This window comes from Pristiophorus japonicus, chromosome 9 (genome assembly GCF_044704955.1).
Source record: "Pristiophorus japonicus isolate sPriJap1 chromosome 9, sPriJap1.hap1, whole genome shotgun sequence".
Lineage (NCBI taxonomy): Eukaryota > Metazoa > Chordata > Chondrichthyes > Pristiophoridae > Pristiophorus > Pristiophorus japonicus.
Genome location: NC_091985.1, coordinates 5,648,326 through 5,666,109, shown reverse-complemented (window position 1 = coordinate 5,666,109; position 17,784 = coordinate 5,648,326). Strand labels below are relative to the sequence as shown.

The 17,784-nt window shown below is 51.2% G+C and overlaps 1 protein-coding gene across 2 annotated transcripts in view; it reads right to left on the bottom strand.

The window, feature by feature from the left end:
- LOC139272924 (zinc finger protein 395-like) overlaps nt 1–17,784 on the bottom strand; it is a 42,883-nt gene that overhangs the window by 9,861 nt on the left and 15,238 nt on the right. The window contains exons 2-5 of one of the 2 annotated variants that reach the window (XM_070889038.1): nt 14,884–15,141; nt 9,155–9,405; nt 6,660–6,769; nt 5,692–5,879 (exon numbers count right to left, since the gene is read on the bottom strand). In XM_070889038.1, coding sequence (XP_070745139.1) covers nt 5,692–5,879; nt 6,660–6,769; nt 9,155–9,405; nt 14,884–15,135 — 801 coding nt within the window. In that variant the 5' untranslated portion in view covers nt 15,136–15,141. The remainder of the gene's footprint in view (nt 1–5,691; nt 5,880–6,659; nt 6,770–9,154; nt 9,406–14,883; nt 15,142–17,784) is intronic. The other variant, XM_070889039.1, reaches the window with a different exon arrangement.

Sequence of the window (17,784 nt, the reverse complement as noted above, 5' to 3'; positions counted from 1 at the left end):
CCCACAGCACTCACTCCCCCCCCCACAGCACTCACTCCCCCCCCCAACAGCACCCACTCCCCCCCCCCCCACAGCACCCACTCCCCCCCCCGCACAGTACTCACTCCCCCCCCCAACAGCACCCACTCCCCCCCCCCCACAGCACCCACTCCCCCCCCCCCACAGCACCCACTCCCCCCCCCCACAGCACCCATTCCCCCCCCGCACAGTACTCACTCCCCCCCCCAACAGCACCCACTCCCCCCCCCCCCACAGCACCCACTCCCCCCCCCCCACAGCACCCATTCCCCCCCCGCACAGTACTCACTCCCCCCCCCAACAGCACCCACTCCCCCCCCCCCCACAGCACCCACTCCCCCCCCCCACAGCACCCACTCCCCCCCCCCCCCACAGCACCCACTCCCCCCCCCCCCACAGCACCCACTCCCCCCCCCCCCCACAGCACCCACTCCCCCCCCCCCCCACAGCACCCACTCCCCCCCCCCCCACAGCACCCACTCCCCCCCCCCCCACAGCACCCACTCCCCCCCCCCACAGCACCCACTCCCCCCCTCACACAGCACCCACTCCCCCCCCCCACAGTACCCATTCCCCCCCCGCACAGTACTCACTCCCCCCCCCACAGCACCCACTCCCCCCCCCCCACCCCACCCCACAGCACCCACTCCCCCCCTCACACAGCACCCACTCCCCCCCCACACAGCACCCACTCCCCCCCCCCCCCACAGTACCCACTCCCCCCCCGCACAGTACTCACTCCCCCCCCCAAAGCACCCACTCCTCCCCCCCCCCAAAGCACCCACTCCTCCCCCCCCCCCACAGCACCCACTCCCCCCCCCACACAGCACCCACTCCCCCCCCCCCACAGTACCCACTCCCCCCCCGCACAGTACTCACTCCCCCCCCCCAAAGCACCCACTCCTCCCCCCCCCCCCCACAGCACCCACTCCACCCCCCCCCCCCCCCCAACAGCATGCACTCTGTTATGTCTTGAACAAAGAATCTGGCCAGATACTGGAAGCTCAAAGTAAGGTGTGACCATAGTCCTTTATTACAGGTCTCAGAGTGCCTCTCCAGCCTGTGAGGCCCCCTTATATACAGCTGCTCCCAAGGGATTGTGGGATCCCTTGGGACTCCAGGGGATGAGCCCTCTGGTGGTTAAACATGGTATTTACATACATAACAACACTCCCCCACAAAGTCAATATGTGTAACTATTTACAATGTGAGTCGATCTGGGGCCTTCCTTTCCCTGGTTGATCGTCTCGGTGCAAATGCTGGTTTTGGTGAGTCATTTGTTGGGCCCTCACTGGCCTTGCTGGGCTGCTGCAGGTGATGGATTCTGCTTCCTGGTCAACCGCTAGGTCGGTTGCCACTTGTACATGTGTGCGAGGGTCGAAAAAGGTAGAGTCTATTATGGGTTGTTCTGGATAGTCCGTTAATCTGAGTTTGGTTTGATCCAAGTGTTTCCTGCAGGTGAGTCCATGTGAAAGTTTGACCTGAAACACCCTACTCCCCTCTTTGGCCACGACAGTGCCGGGGAGCCACTTGGGACCTTGTCCATAGTGCAACACAAATACAGGATCATTAGTCTCGATTTCGCATGACACATTTGCGCGATCGTGATATGTATTCTGTTGAAGTCGCCTGCTCTCTACCTGTTCATATAGATCAGGGTGGACTAACGAGAGCCTTGTCTTAAGTGCCCTTTTCATGAGCAGTTCAGCGGGAGGGAATCCAGTGAGTGAGTGGGGTCTTGTGCAGTAACTAAGCAGGACTCGGGATAGGCGAGTCTGCAGTGAGCCTCCAGTTACCCTCTTCAAGCTCTGCTTGATGGTTTGCACTGCTTGCTCTGCCTGACCGTTGGACGTTGGTTTAAACGGGGCAGATGTGACATGTTTGATCCCATTGCAGGTCATGAACTCGGCACTGGTGAAACACGGCCCATTGTCACTCAGAAGGACGTCAGACAGGCCGTGCATGGCAAACATGGCCCGCTAGCTTTCAATGGTGGCAGCGGACGTGCTTGCCGACATTATCACACATTCAATCCATTTGGAGTATGCATCTACAACCACAAGGAACATTTTTCCCAAGAATGGGCCTGCATAGTCAACATGGACTCTGGACCAGGGTTTGGAGGGTCAGGACCATAAACTTAGTGACGCCTCCCTGGGTGCATTGCTTAACTGGGAACATGTATTACATTTGTGCACACAGGATTCTAAGTCTGCATCGATCCTGGGCCACCACACGTGGGATCTGGCTATCGCTTTCATCATTACGATGCCTGGGTGGGTGCTGTGGAGATCACTGATGAAAGTGTCCCTGCCCTCCACTACCCGATTACCCCATCGGAGGCAGTCTGCCTGTATAGACATTTTATCTTTGCGCCGCTGGTACGGCTTTATTTCTTCCTGCATCTCTAACAGGACACTAGACCAACTCCCGTGGAGCACACAGTTTTTTACTAAGGACAGTAAGGGGTCCTGGCTCATCGAGATTCTAACCTGTCGGGCGGTAACAGGTGATTGCTCACTCTCGAATGCTTCCATTACCATGACTAAATCTGCGGGCTGTGCCATCTCCACCCCTGTGGTGGGCAATGGCAGCCTACTGAGAGCATCGGCACAGTTTTCTGTGCCTGGCCTGTGGCGGATGGTGTAGTTGTATGCGGACAACGTGAGCGCCCATCTCTGGATGCGGGCCGATGCATTCGTATTTATCCCCTTACTTTCAGAAAATAGGGATATAAGCAGCTTGTGGTTAATACTATCTCTCTATGATCTCTCTCTTTTTTTTTTTTTTTTTTTTCTTTTTTTTTAAACATACGCTAATGTTTCTTTTTCGATCATGCTGTAGGCCCTCTCAGCCTTAGACAGACTTCTGGATGCATAAGCAACTGGTTGCAATTTGTCAGATTCATTTGCTTGTTGCAATACACACCCGACACTATATGACGACGCATCACATGCTGGTACCAAACGTTTACATGGATCATACAATACAAGCAATTTGTTTGAGCAAAACAGTTTCCTAGCTTTCTCAAAGGCATTTTCTTGGCTTTTACCCCATACCCATTCATCTCCTTTACGCAGTAAGGCGTGCAGGGGTTCTAACATTGTGCTAAGACGCGGTAAGAAGTTACCAAAGTAGTCCAGGAGTCCAAGAAACGACCACAGCTCCGTCACGTTCTGTGGTCTCGTTGCGTTCTCGATTGCCTCCGTCTTCGAATCGGTGGGCCTGATGCCGTCCGCCGCGATTCTTCTCCCCAGGATCTCCACTTCAGGCGCCAGGAAAACTCACTTCGAGCGTTTTAACCTGAGCCCGACACGATTAAGCCGACTAAAAACCTCCTTCAGGTTCTGCAGGTGCTCGACGGTGTCCCGACCTGCAACCAAGATGTCGTCCTGGAAGACCACGGTGCGCAGGACTGACTTCAGCAAGCTTTCCATGTTCCTCTGGAATATCGCCACGGCCGATCGAATCCCAAATGAGCATCTGTTGTAACTAAAGAGACCTTTGTGCGTGTTGATACAGGTGAGGCCTTTCGATGATTCCTCCAGCTCCTGCATCATATAGGCCGAGGTCAAGTCCAGCCAGCGTAGCAAAAAGGTCGTCTGCCTTCAGTAGTGAGTATTGATCCTGCAGTGAGAAACGATTGATAGTTACTTTGTAATCTCCACAGATTCTGACGATGCCATCTCCCTTGAGGACTGGAACGATCGGACTGGCCCACTCATTGAATTCGATCAGAGAAATGATGCCCTCTCATTGCAGCCTGTCCAGCTCGATCTCCACCCTCTCTCTCATCATGTAAGGTACCGCTCTCACCTTGTGATGGATGGGTCGCGCCCCCGGAATCAAATGGATCTTCACTTTTGCTCCTTGGAACTTCCCGATGCCCAGTTCGAACAGCGAGGAGAACTTGTTTAGGACCTGGGCACGTGAGGTGTGGTCGACGGACGAAAGTGCTCTTTCCCAGCCAGCTCCTGCCGAACAGCGTGGGGCCATCGCCCGGTACCACCCAGAATGATAACTCGTGCACCGCTCCATCGTAGGAGATCTTTACGGTAGCAACGCCAATTATGGGAATCAGTTCCTTTGTGTACGTTCTCAGTTTAGTACGAATGGGAGCCAGGACTGGCCTTGAGGCTTTGCTGCACGACAATTTATTGAAAGTCTTTTTGCTCATTATCAACTGACTTGCGCCTGTGTCCAGTTCCATTGACACCGGGAGTCCATTTAATTCAACCTTCAGCATTATCGGGGACACTTTGTGGTAAATGTGTGCACCCCATATACCTCTGCCTCCTCGGTCTGAGGCTCCGGTTCGTCGTGATCCACCGTGGATCTGTCCTCTTCTGCAACATGGTGGTCTGCAGGATTAGCAGGGTTTGCAGCTCGCCTGCACATACGTTAGAGGTGTCCCATTGTTCCACAGCCCTTGCAAAAGTACCCTTTGAAGCAGCATGAATGGAAACGATGATCACCTCCACAGCGTCAACAAGGTGTTAATGGCCTTGTATTCACCACCCTAGATGGTGGACTCTGAGTCATCTGTGGACGTGCAGCTGCAGGCATGTAAGTCCTGCCCTGTACATTTCGATTCAAAAACAATGTTCACAGTACTTGCAGCAGCACTCGTGTGCTGAGAGATTTGTTTTGTATTGTCACTGGTGGCAATGAATACCTGGGCTATCGCTATGGCTTTACTCGAGGTTGGGGTCTCTACAGTCAAAAGTTTGCGAAGTATTACCTCATGGCCAATGCCAAGTACAAAAAAGTCCCTGAGCATGTGCTCCAAGTGTCCTTCAAATTCGCAATGTCCTGCAAGGCACCTTAGCTCGCCATTTCCTGGCCTTCAGACCTTCTGTAGGTGTAGAACCGATACCTCGCCATCAGAACGCTTTCCTTCAGGTTTAGAAGCTCCTGGACCAGTGTGCACAACTCATCGTACGACTTCTCTGTGGGTTTCGCTGGAGCGAGCAGATTTTTCATGAGGCCATACGTTGGTGCCCCGCAAACGGTGAGGAGGATCGCTCTTCGTTTGGTAGTGTTCGCTTCTCCTTCCAGCTCGTTGGCCACGAAGTATTGGTTGAGTAGCCCCACGATGGTTTCTCCCTCCAAAAATTTCCCCAGGGCGCCCACGGTTCTCTGCATTGTTGCGGTGGGGTTGGTCATCTGTATCTCATCGCCAGTTGTTATGTCTTGAATAAAGAATCTGGCCAGATACTGTAAGCTCAAAGTAAAGTGTGCCCTTAGTCCTTTATTACAGGTCTCCAGAGTGCCTCTCCAGCATGTGAGACCCCTTTATGTACAGGTGCTCCCAAGGGATTGTGGGATCCCTTGGGACTCCAGGGGATGAGCCCTCTGGTGGTTAAACATGGTATTAACAGGTTTACATATATATAACAGGTATATAACACACTCCACCCCCCGCTCCACCCAGCACCCACTCACCCCAGCACCCACTCCACCTCACCCCACCTCCGAGCACCCAATCTCTCTCCCCCGCTCCCAGCACCCACTCCCCCCCCCACCCCTAGCACCCATTCTCTTCCCACCCCAACCAGCACCCACTCACCCCAGCACCCACTCCACCCCCCTCCCTGAGCACCCAATCTCTCTCCCCCGCTCCCAGCACCCATTCTCTTCCCACCCCAACCAGCACCCACTCCGTTGACTCACCTTCCTTTTGCGGGGTGACTCCTCGACCAGCAGTGGATGTGTGAGGTGATGCTCAGCACCGTCCCCCTGCGCTGTGCCCAGGGCTGGTGTAAGAGGCGGTGGGGAAGGGGATGACGAACCGCTGCTGCAGCACGAACTCCAGTTGCTGCTGGTCCCACTCCCGGAGTCATTCCTGGAGTCTCCCCACACTAGCACAGGGACAAATCAAACAGGAAAATTCACTCACACTCTATTGTGCTCAGTAGGGCCGTGTGTGAACGGTGAGTGTGAGCACAGAGCTGTGAGCTCACAGGTTTGAGTGTGTAACGTGTGTAGATGTATGGGAGACGTGCCAGAGGTCAGACAGAGACAGACGGCCCGTCACAACTGGATCGAGAGCCCAGGTCACACAACGCCGGCCCCTCAGGATAGAGACCTGTAAACCCTACGCGTGACAGCACCAGGATATACTCGCTTTGGAGGCAGTTCAGAGAAGGTTCACTAGGTGGATTCCAGGGATGAGGGGGTTGACTCATGAGAAAAGGTTGAGTAGATTGGGCCTCTACTCATTGGAATTCAGAAGAATGAGAGGTGATTTTATCGAAACGTATAAGATTATGAGGAGGCTTGACAAGGTGGATGCAGAGAGGATGTTTCCACTGATGGGGGAGACTAGAACTAGGGGGCATGATCTTAGAATAAGGAGCCGCCCATTTAAAACTGAGATGAGGAGGAATTTCTTCTCTCAGAGGGTTGTAAATCTGTGGAATTCGCTGCCTCAGAGAGCTGTGGAAGCCGGGACATTGAATATATTGAAGACAGAAATAAGGGATTAAGGGGTTATGGGCGGTGGGCAGGGAAGTGGACCATGATCGGATCAGCCATGATCGTATTGAATGGCGGAGCAGGCTCGAGTATGGCCTACTCCTGCTCCTCTTTCCTATGTTCTTATGTAGGAGCTGTGGCCACCTGGAGATCGATGCTCTTACCTGTCGGGGGTTTGGGGAGCAAAGGGCTGTGCAGCAACGGACTGCACGATAGGCTGGTGAGCACCATGGCCGCCATGATCTCATCCATATCCACCGTTCCTGGGCTCCTGCTGGGAATGAAGAGAGAGAGTTAGCAGCTGGGATTGAAATCCATCTCTGAGCTCGGAGGTCACCGATACAGGGTGAGGCCACACCTGGAGTATTGTCTGTTTTGGTCTCCTTACCCAAGGAAGGATATACGTGCCATAGAGGGAGTGCAACAAAGGTTCACCGGACTGATTCTTGGGATGGGGGGATTGAGTAGACTGGGCCTATAGAGAATTTAGAAGAATGAGAGGTGATCTCATTGAAACATACAAAATTTTTATAGGGGTTGTCAGGGTAGATGCAGGGAGGATGTTTCCCCTGGCTGGAGAGTCTAGAACCAGGGGTCACAGTCTCAGAATAAGGGGTTGGCCATTTAGGACTGAGATGAGGAGAAACTTCTTCACACAAAGGTTTGGAATTCATTGAGTATATTCAAGATAGACCTCAATACATTGTTGGCTACTAAGGGATATGGGGATAGTGCAGGAAAGTGGTTGATCGTATTGAATGGTGGAGCAGCCGCGAGGGGCCAAATGGCCGACTCCTGTTCCTATTTCTGATATTCATACAAGGTCACCGAGTGACTAACCTGCCTTTCACCTGCTCCCTTGCTGCACCTAGTGATTCTCTCTATAATCCCGCCAGGAAAGTGAAGGGAAGCATTACCTCACTGCATCTCCCCCCGTACCTCCCCGAACCACCAATACCCACCCCCCCCCACCCTGCCTCCCCGAACCACTGCTCCCCACTGTCCTCACCCCCCCCCCACCCTGCCTCCCCGAACCACTGCTCCCCACTGTCCTCACCCCCCCCCACCCTGCCTCCCCGAACCATTGTTCTCCACTGTCCTCACCCACTGTCCTCACCCACCGCTCCCCACTGTCCTCACTCACTGCTCCCCCATCCTGCCTCCCCTCTCCCCCCCCACCCTGCCTCCCCGAACCACTGCTCCCCACTGTCCTCACCCCCCCCCACCCTGCCTCCCCGAACCACTGCTCCCCACTGTCCTCACCCCCCCCCACCCTGCCTCCCCGAACCACTGCTGCCCACTGTCCTCACCCACTGTCCTCACCCACTGCCCTCACCCACTGCTCCCCCTCCCTGCCTCCCCTCTCCCCCCCCACCCTGCTTCCCCGAACCACTGCTCCCCACTGTCCTCACCTCCCCCCCCCCACCCTGCCTCCCCGAACCACTGCTCCCCACTGTCCTCACCCCCCCCCACCCTGCCTCCCCGAACCACTGCTCCCCACTGCCCTCACCCACTGTCCTCACCCACTGCCCTCACCCACTGTCCTCACCCACTGCCCTCACCCACCGCTCCCCACTGCCCTCACCCACTGTCCTCACCCACTGCTCTCACCCACTGCCCTCACCCACTGCCCTCACCCACTGCCCTCACCCACTGCCCTCACCCACTGTCCTCACCCACTGCTCTCACCCACTGCCCTCACCCACTGCCCTCACCCACTGCCCTCACCCACTGCTCTCACCCACTGCCCTCACCCACTGCCCTCACCCACTGCTCCCCCTCCCTGCCTCCCCTCTCCCCCCCCCACCCTGCTTCCCCGAACCACTGCTCCCCACTGTCCTCACCTCCCCCCCCCACCCTGCCTCCCTGAACCACTGCTTCCCACTGTCCTCACCTCCCCCCCCCCACCCTGCCTCCCTGAACCACTGCTCCCCACTGTCCTCACCCACTGTCCTCACCCACTGTCCTCACCCACCGCCCTCACCCACCGCCCTCACCCACTGTCCTCACCCACCGCTCCCCACTGCCCTCACCCACTGCTCCCCACTGTCCTCACCCACTGCCCTCACCCACTGTTCCCCACTTCCCTCACCCACTGCTCCCCACTGCCCTCACCCACTGCTCCCCACTGCCCTCACCCACTGCTCCCCACTGTCCTCACCCACCGCTCCCCACCCTGCCTCCCCTCTCCCCCAACCACTGCTCCCCACTGCTCTCTCCCCCACCCCCCCACCCCGCCTCCCCTCCCCCACCCTGCCTCCCTTCTCCCCCATCCCCAACCACTGCCCCCACCACATCTCCCCTCTCCTCACCGCCCCCATCCTACCTCCCCTCTCCCCACTGCCCCCACCCTGCCTCCCCTCTCCCCACTCCCTAATGCCCCCACCCTACCTCCCCTCTCCCCACTCCATAATGCCCCCACCCTACCTCCCCTCTCCCCACTGCCCCCACCCTACCTCCCCTCTCCCAACCCTGCCTCCCCGCTCCCCACTGCCCCCACCCTGCTCCCCCTCTCCTCACTCCCCACTGCCTCCACCTTGCCTCCCCTCTCCCCGCTCCCCACTGCCTCCACGCTGCTTCCCTTCTCTCCCAACCACCACTCCCCACTGCCCCACCCCCCTCCCCTTTCCCCCTCCCCCACTCCCCGCTCCAGACCCACCTTTGAGGCACGTCGATGCTCTCGGAGATGGGCTCGCTCCTGGGCTCGGCGGGTTTGTTCGCCGATCTCGCGTGCTCCCTCTCCAGCTCCTGGAGTCGTGGCGACTTGCGGCTCTCCCCCAGCCGCACATCCTCGATCCTCCGCAGTGAGCGCAGCTCCTCCTCCTCCACATAGATCAGAACCTCGTTATCCACATGATTGTGCTGCTCAACCAGCCCGGCGCACTCACGCCCGTCGTGGGTCAGGTAAACCTGGGGGAGGCAAGGCAGGGCCGTCAGTGCGGGGGAGGGGAGGGGCGGGGGTGCTACAATAGGGCGGCGTGATGATGGTCCTATATCTACATCATCCGTTCAGCTATTGTATCCAATCAATATCAACGGAGACTGAAATCTGGATCAATCTGTGCTGCCTTTCTCCACTCATCTCCACTGCACTCCACTTCTATCGGCATATAAATAGTAAAAAGGGGAGTAATAGAAGGGATAGAGCCGATTCAGGACCAAAGAGAAGACCTACGCATGTAGACAGAGGGTATGGCTGAGGTACTAAGTGAGTACTTTGCATCGGTCTTCACCAAAGAAGAAGATGCTGCCATAGACATAGTGAAGGAGGAGGTCGAGGAGACACGATAGGATAGAAATTGATAGAGAAGAAGTACTAGAAAGACTTAAAGTAGATAAATCACCAGGAGCAGATGGAATGCATCTGAGGATGCTGAGGGAATTCAGGACGGAAATCATGCAGGTACTGGCCATAATCTTCCAATCCTCCATAGATACAGGGGGTGGTGCCAGAGGACTGGAGAATTGCAAATGTTACACCCTTGTTCAAAAAAGGATGTAAAGATAAACCCGGCAACTATTGGCCGGTTAGTTTAACCTCGGTAGTGGGGAAGCTTTTAAAAACAGTAATCAGGGACAAAGTTAACAGTCACTTGGACAAGTGTGGAGTAATTAAGGAAAGCCAGTACGGATTTGTTAAAGGCAAATCGTGTTTAACCAAGTTGATTTGAGTTTTTTGATGAGGTAACAGAGAGGGTTGATGAGAGCAGTTGACGTGATGTACATGGATTTCCAAAAGCTGTTCAACAAAGTGCCACATATCCAGCAAAGCTGAAGCCCTTGGAATCAAAGGGACAGTGGCAGCATAGATACGGAATTGGCTCAGTGACAGGAAACAGAGAGTAGTGGGAAACTGTTGTTTATCGGACTGGAGGAAGGTATACAGTGGTGTTCCCCAGGGGTCGGTACTGGGACCACTGTTTTTCTTGATAATTATTAGTGATTTGAACATGAGTGCACAGGATACAATTTCAAAATTTGCAGATATCATAAAACTTGGAAGTATAGTGAACAGTGAGCAGGCGAGCGATAGACTTTAGGAAGACATAGACAGGCTGGTGAAATATTGATTGGGACAAATTTAGTGTGAAGGGTATAGAGGGTGTGGAATTCTTGAAATGCATTCAACAGAACTTTTTTTAGTCAGTATGTAACAAGCCCAACACGAGAGGGGGCGGTCTTGGATTTAGTTTTGGGGAATGAAGCTGGGCAGGTTGAAGGGGTATTAGTAGGGGAGCATTTGGGTGCTAGTGACCATAATTCAGTCAGATTCAAGTTGGTTATGGATAATGACAAGAATAGGAATAAAAGTTCCGAATTGGGGAAAAGCTAATTTTGCTAAGTTAAGGAGTGATTTGGCCATGGTGGACTGGAAACAGCTACTTGTGGGTAAATCAGTGTCGGAACAGTGGGAGGCATTCAAGGAGGAGATCCGGAAGGCTCAGGCCAAACATGTGCCCTTAAAGAAAAAGGCTGGGAAAAATAATTCTAGAGCCCCCTGAATGTCTAGGGACTTACAGGGGAGGATTAAGAAAAAAAAGGACGGTTATGTCATATATCAACGGCTAAATACTATAGAATCTTTAGAGGAATATAAGAGGCAAAATTAAAAAGGATATTAGAAATGCTCAGAGAGAGCATGAGAAATTCTTTACCAGTAAAATTAAGAAAAACACTAAGATGTTATATAAATATATTAAGAGTAAGAGGGTAACTAAAGAAAGGGTATTAGAGACCATGAGGGTAATCTTTGTGTGTGGCGGAAGATGAATTTGCATCTGACTTCACAAAGGAAAGAGGTAATGCAGATACTGCTATCAAGGAGGAGTGTGATATTCTAGATGAAATAAATATAGTGAGAGAGGAAGTATTAAGGGCTTTAGCAGCTTAGTCACCTCAGTGATGGGAAAATTATTGGAAAAAATCCTTAAAAACAGGATAAATCTGTATTTGGAAAGGCAAGAATTAATTAGGGACAGTCAGCACGGATTTGTTAAGGGAAGATCGTGTCTGACTAACCTGATTGAATTTTTTGAGGAGGTAACCAAGAGGGTCGATGAGGGTAGTGTATATGGACTTTAGCAAAGCTTTTGATAAGGTCCCACATGGTAGACTGGTCATTAAGGTTAAAGCCCATGGGATACAGGGCAAAGTGTCAAGTTGGATCCAAAATTGGCTTGGAGGTAGGAAGCAAAGGGTAATGATTGATGGATGATCTTGTGACTGGAAGGATGTTTATAGTGGGGTTCCGCAGGGCTCAGTACTGGGTCCCTTGCTTTTTGTGGTACAAATCAACGATTTAGATCTGAATATTGGAAGTATGATTAAGAAGTTTGCAGACAACACTAAAATTGGCTGTGTGGTTGATAATGAAGAGGAAAGTCATGGGCTGCAGGAGGATATCAATCTACGGGTCAGGTGGGCAGAGCAGTGGCAAATGGAATTTAACTCAGAGAAGTGTGAGGTGATGCACTTTGGGAGGGCCAATAAGGAAAAGGTATACACATTAAGTGGAAAGCCATTTAATAGTGTAGATAAACAAAGGGACCTTGGAGTGCTTGTCCACAGATCCCTGAAAGTAGCAGGCCAGGTGGATAAGGTGGTTAAGAAGGCATACGGAATGCTTGCCTTTATTGGCCGAGGCTTGGAATATAAGAGCAGGGAGGTTATGCTTAAATTATATAATACTTTGGTTAGGCCACAACTGGAGAACATTGCGTGCAGTTCTGGTCGCCGTATAATAGGAAGGACGTGATTGCACGAGAGGGTGCAGAGGAGATTTACTAGGATGCTGCCTGGAATGAAGAATCTTAGTTATGAGGACAGATTGGATAGGCTGGGATTGTTCTCATTGGAACAGAGGAGGTTGAGAGGAGACCTCATTGAGGTGTACAAAATATTGAAGGGCCTGGACATAGTGGATAGTAAGGATCTATTGCCATTGGTGGAGAGGTCTATTACGAGGGGGCAAGGTGATTGATGGAAGGTTTAGAGGGGACTTGAGGGGGGGGCTTCTTTACGCAGAGGGTTGTGGGGATCTGGAACTCGCTGCCTAGAAGAGTGGTGGATGCAGAAACCCTCACCACTTTTAAGAGATGTTTGGATGGGCACTTAAAAGTGCTGTAACCTGCAGGGTTATGGACCTAGAGCTGGTAATTGGGATTAGACTGGATGACCTTTTGCTGGACGGAGCAGATATAATGGTAAGTACTGCAGGGAATAGAATACAGCCAGGGTGATCTCCTGGACTAGTGTCGATCGCCTGGATGGGTCGGAGAGGAATTTTCCCAGATTTTTACTCCCTAAATTGGCCTGGGTTTTTATCTAGTTTTTGCCTCTCCCAGGAGATCACATGGCTCTGGTTGGGGTGGAGTGTAGAATGTTTCAGTGTAAGGGGTGTCGCAGTTGTGTGAGGCGGACTGGTTGGGCTGGGTGCTCTTTACCTTTCCGTCATTGTTCATAGGTTTATATGTAACCTTCGGGGCTGCTGACCGAGGGCCGTGCGGCTCTTTGTTGGCCGGCGCGGACACGATGGGCTGGAATGGTCTCCTTCTGCGCTGTAAATTTCTATGTTTCTAAATGGGCAGACACATGGCAGATGAAATTTAACGCAGAAAAGTGTGAAGTGATGCATTTTGGTGGAAAAAATGAGGAGAAGACATATAAACTAAAGAGTACAATCCTAAAGTGGGTGCATGAACAGAGAGACTTGGGGGTATGTGTGCATAAATCATTGAAGATGCAGGTTGTGAAAACTGTTAATAAGGCCTACGGATCCTGGGCTTCATAAATAGAGGCAGAGAGTACAAAAGTGTGGAAATTATGATGAATCTGTATAAAACAATTGGAGTGTCCAATTCTGGGCAGCAGATTTGATCGAGGTGTTCAAAATCATGAGGGGTCTCGACAGAGTAGAGAGAGAGAAACTGTTCCCATTGGTGGAAGGGTCGAGAACCAGAGGACACAGATTTAAGGTGATTGTCAGAAGAACTAAAGGCGATGCAAGAAACAAAAAAATTATGCAGTGAGTGGTTAAGATCTGGAATGCACTGCCTGAAAGGGTGTTGGAGGCAGACTCAATTGTATCTTTCAAAAGGGAGTTGGATAAGGTTCTAAAGGAAAAAATATCTGCAAGGCTACAGGAAAAGTCGTTAATCTATATTAACGACTTGGAAGAAGGGACCAAGTGTGAAGTAGCCAAGTTTGCTGACTATACAAAGATGGGAGGAAAAGCAATGTGTGAGGAGGGCAAAAATTTGGCAGATGGAGTATAATGTTGGAAAGTGTGAGGTCATGTACTTTAGCAGAAAAAAAATCAAAGAGCAAGTTATTATTTAAATTGCAAAGTGCTGCAGTACAGAACAGTTGGATCTGGGGGTACTTGTGCATGAAACACAAAAGGATAGTATGCAGGTACAGCAAGTGATCAGGAAGGCCAATGGAATCTTGGCCTTTATTGCAAAGGAGATGGAATATAAAAGCAGGGAAGTCTTGCTACAGCTATACAGGATATTGGTGAGACCACACCTGGAATACTGCGTGCAGTTTTGGTTTCCATATTTATGAAAGGATATACTTGCTTTGGAGGCAGTTCAGAGAAGGTTCATTCTAGAGATGAGAGGGTTGACTTATGAGGAAAGGTTGAGTAGGTTGGGCCTCTACTCATTGGAATTCAGAAGAATGAGAGGGGATCTTATTGAAATGTATAAGATTATGAGGGGGCTTGACAAGGTGGATGCAGAGAGGATGTTTCCACTGATGGGGGAGACTACAACTAGGGGGCATAATCTTAGAATAAGGGACCGCCCATTTAAAACTGAGATGAGGAGAAATTTCTTTTCTCAGAGGGTTGTAAATCTGTGGAATTCACTGCCTCAGAGAGCTGTGGAAGCTGGGACATTGAATACATTTAAGACAGAGATAGACAGTTTCTTAACCGATAAGGGAATAAGGGGTTATGGGGAGAGGGCGGGGAAGTGGAGCTGAGTCCATGATCGGATCAGCCATGATCGTATTAAATGGCGGAGCAGGCTCGAGGGGCTGTATGGCCTACTCCTGCTCCTATTTCTTATGTTCTTTTGAAAGGGCGGGGGGAGTGGGACTGGCTGAGAGTCGGCACAGGCTCGACAGGCCGTGTTGTAACCATTTGCTGATCCCACATAACAGGAGAAAGGGCTGGACAGCTGAAGAACTAGCCTCCCAGGCCTTTACCCACACTACTGTGTAACAGGCCACTAGCTAGTGTGGAAGGGGAGCTGAGGATTTCTCTGCCTCCTTTAGTCACCCTCTGCCCGGGCTGCAGTCCCCCAAACCTGGCCCCAGGCTCCTGTCCCCTGAACAGGCACACGGCTCCCTGCTGACAGTATGAGTGTGCGGAGCTGCCCCTACCTTCTGCCCAGGGTAGAGTTTAAAGCGGGCCAGGCTCTGGAACCCTGGGCCAATGATGCTGTCTTCGCTGTATTCCTTGAACTGACCATCCTCGAACGACACTGTGTACGAGGAGTTGCCTCTCACTGAATCCAGCCGGAATGCTTGGATCTGTCCGGGAATCAGCATTCCATCACCGGAAGGGCTGGGGGTGTGAACAAGGGCACCCAGCAGCGACCGTTTTCCCAGACGTCTAGACAGCACGCTCGCCATCTTTACCTGTGGGGAAGGTAATAGCACAGGGTCCATTATCATAAGACCACAAGAAATAGGAGCAGGAGTAGGTCATATGGTCCCTCGAGCTTGCTCCGCCATTCAATAAGATCATGGCTGATGTGATCTTGGCCTCAACTCCATTTTTCTGCCTGTCCCCCATAACTCTTGACTCTACTGTAGTTCAAAAATCTTTCTATCCCCACCTTGAATGTATTCAATGACCCAGCCTCCACAGCTCTCTGGGATAGCGAAATCCAAAAATTCACGACCCTCTGAGAGAAGAAATTCCTCCTCATCTCGGGCGACTCCTTATTCTGAAACTATGCCCCCTAGTTTGGGATTCCCCCACAAGGAGAAACATCCTCTCTGCATCTATCCTGTCAAGCCCCCTCAGAATCTTATATGTTTCAATAAGCTCACCTCTCATTCATCTAAACTCGAATGAGTATAGATCCAACCTGCTCAACCTTTCATCACAGGAATCAACCGAGTGAACCTTCTCTGAACTGCCTCCAATGCAAGTATATCCCTCCTTAAATGAGACCAAAACTGTACGCAGTGCTCCAGGTGTGGTCTCACCAATGCCCTGTACAGTCACCCCTTGCAATAAAGGCCAACATTCCATTAGCCTTCCTAATTACTTGCTGTACCTGCATGCTAACCTTTTGTGTTTCTTGTACGAGGACACCCAGATCCCTCTGTACTGCAGCATTCTGTAGTCTTCATTTAAATAATATTCTGTTTTTCTATTCTTTATACCAAAGTGGATAACCTCACATTTTCCCACATTATACTCCATCTGCCAAATTTTTGTCCACTCACTTAACTTATCTATATCCCTTTGCAGATTATTTGTGTCCTCCTCACATCTTGCTTTCCCACCTATCTTTGTATCGTCAGCAAATTTGGCTACATCACATTAATGATTTGGATGAAGGGACCGAGTGTAAATAGTAAATAGTTGAGGCTCCAGCATTGATCCCTGTGACACCCCACTAGTTACTGATTGCCAAACCAAAAATGACCCATTTATCCCATTCCTCTGTTTTCTGCTAGTTAGCCAATCCTCTTTCCATGCTAATATATTTCCCCCAGCACTGTGAGCTTTTATCTTGTGCAGTATCCTTCCATATAGCACCTTATCGAATGCCTTTTGGAAATCCAAATACATTGCATTTTCTGGTTCCCCTTGATCTACCCTGCTCGTTACATTCTCAAAAGAACTCTAATAAATTTGTCAAACATGCTTTCCCTTTTATAAAACCATGTTGACTCTACTTGATTGTATTATGATTTTCTAAATGTCCAGCTACTTCTTCCTTAATAATGGATTGCAGCATTTCCCAATGTTTAAATGGAGAAAGATTGCAAAGTGCTGCAGTACAGCGGGACCTGAGGGTCCTGGTGCATGAAACACAAAAGGTTAGTGATCAGGAAGGCCAATGTTATCTTGACCTTTATTGCAAAGGGGATGGAGTATAAAAGCAGGGAAGTCTTGCTACAGTTATACAGGATATTGGTGAGGCCACACCTGGAATACTGCATGGAGTTTTGGTTTCCATATTTACGAAAGGACATACTTGCTTTGGAGGCAGTTCGGAGAAAGTTCACTAGGTTGATTCTGGAGGTGAGGGGTTGATTTATGAGGAAAGGTTGAGCAGGTTGGGCCTCTACTCAATGGAGTTCAGAAGAATGAGAAGTGATCTTATCGAAACGTATAAGATTATGAGGGAGCTTGACAAGGTGGATGCAGAGAGGATGTTTCCACTGATGGGGGAGATTAGAACTAGGGGGCATGAAATTTCTTCTCTCAGAGGGTTATAAATCTGTGGAATTCACTGCCTCAGGGACATTGAATAAGTTTAAGACAGAAATAGACAATTTCTTACACGATAAGGGGACAAGGGGTTATGGGGAGCAGGCGGGGAAGTGGACCTGAGTCCATGATCAGATCAGCCATGATGTTATTGAATGGCGGAGCAGGCTCGAGGGGCTGTATGGCCTACTCCTGCTCCTATTTCTTGTTCTTAAGACTGACTGTTCGTGGCCAATTTCTGAATCTTCATGGGCCAACCTTGAAAGTGCATTCAGCTTCGACGTACGATACTCGATTCTGTAATCGTATTGGGACAATAAAATAGCCCATCTTTGCATTCTGGAAGCTGCCATAGATGGAATTGCTGCCTTTGGGCCTAGGATAGCTTGTGATCTATTACTAGCGTGAATTGGTGTCCCAAAAAGAAACTGTTGAAACTTTTTCATACCAAATATAATTGCCAAAGCCTCTTTCTCAATCTGGGCATAATTTTGTTCACTTTTGTTGAGCGTACGTGATGAAAAGACAACCGTTTTTTCCTGCCCATTATTCATAAGATGGCTGATCCCTGCTCCCACACCATGAGGCTGATCCCTGCTCCCACACCATGCCCAGAGACTGATCACTGCTCCCACACCCTGCCCAGAGGCTGATCCCTGCTCCCACACCATACCTAGAGACTGATCACTGCTCCCACACCATGCCCAGAGACTGATCACTGCTCCCACACTATGCCCAGAGACTGATCCCTGCTCCCACACCATGCCCAGAGACTGATCCCTGCTCCCACACCATGCCCAGAGACTGATCACTGCTCCCACACCATGCCC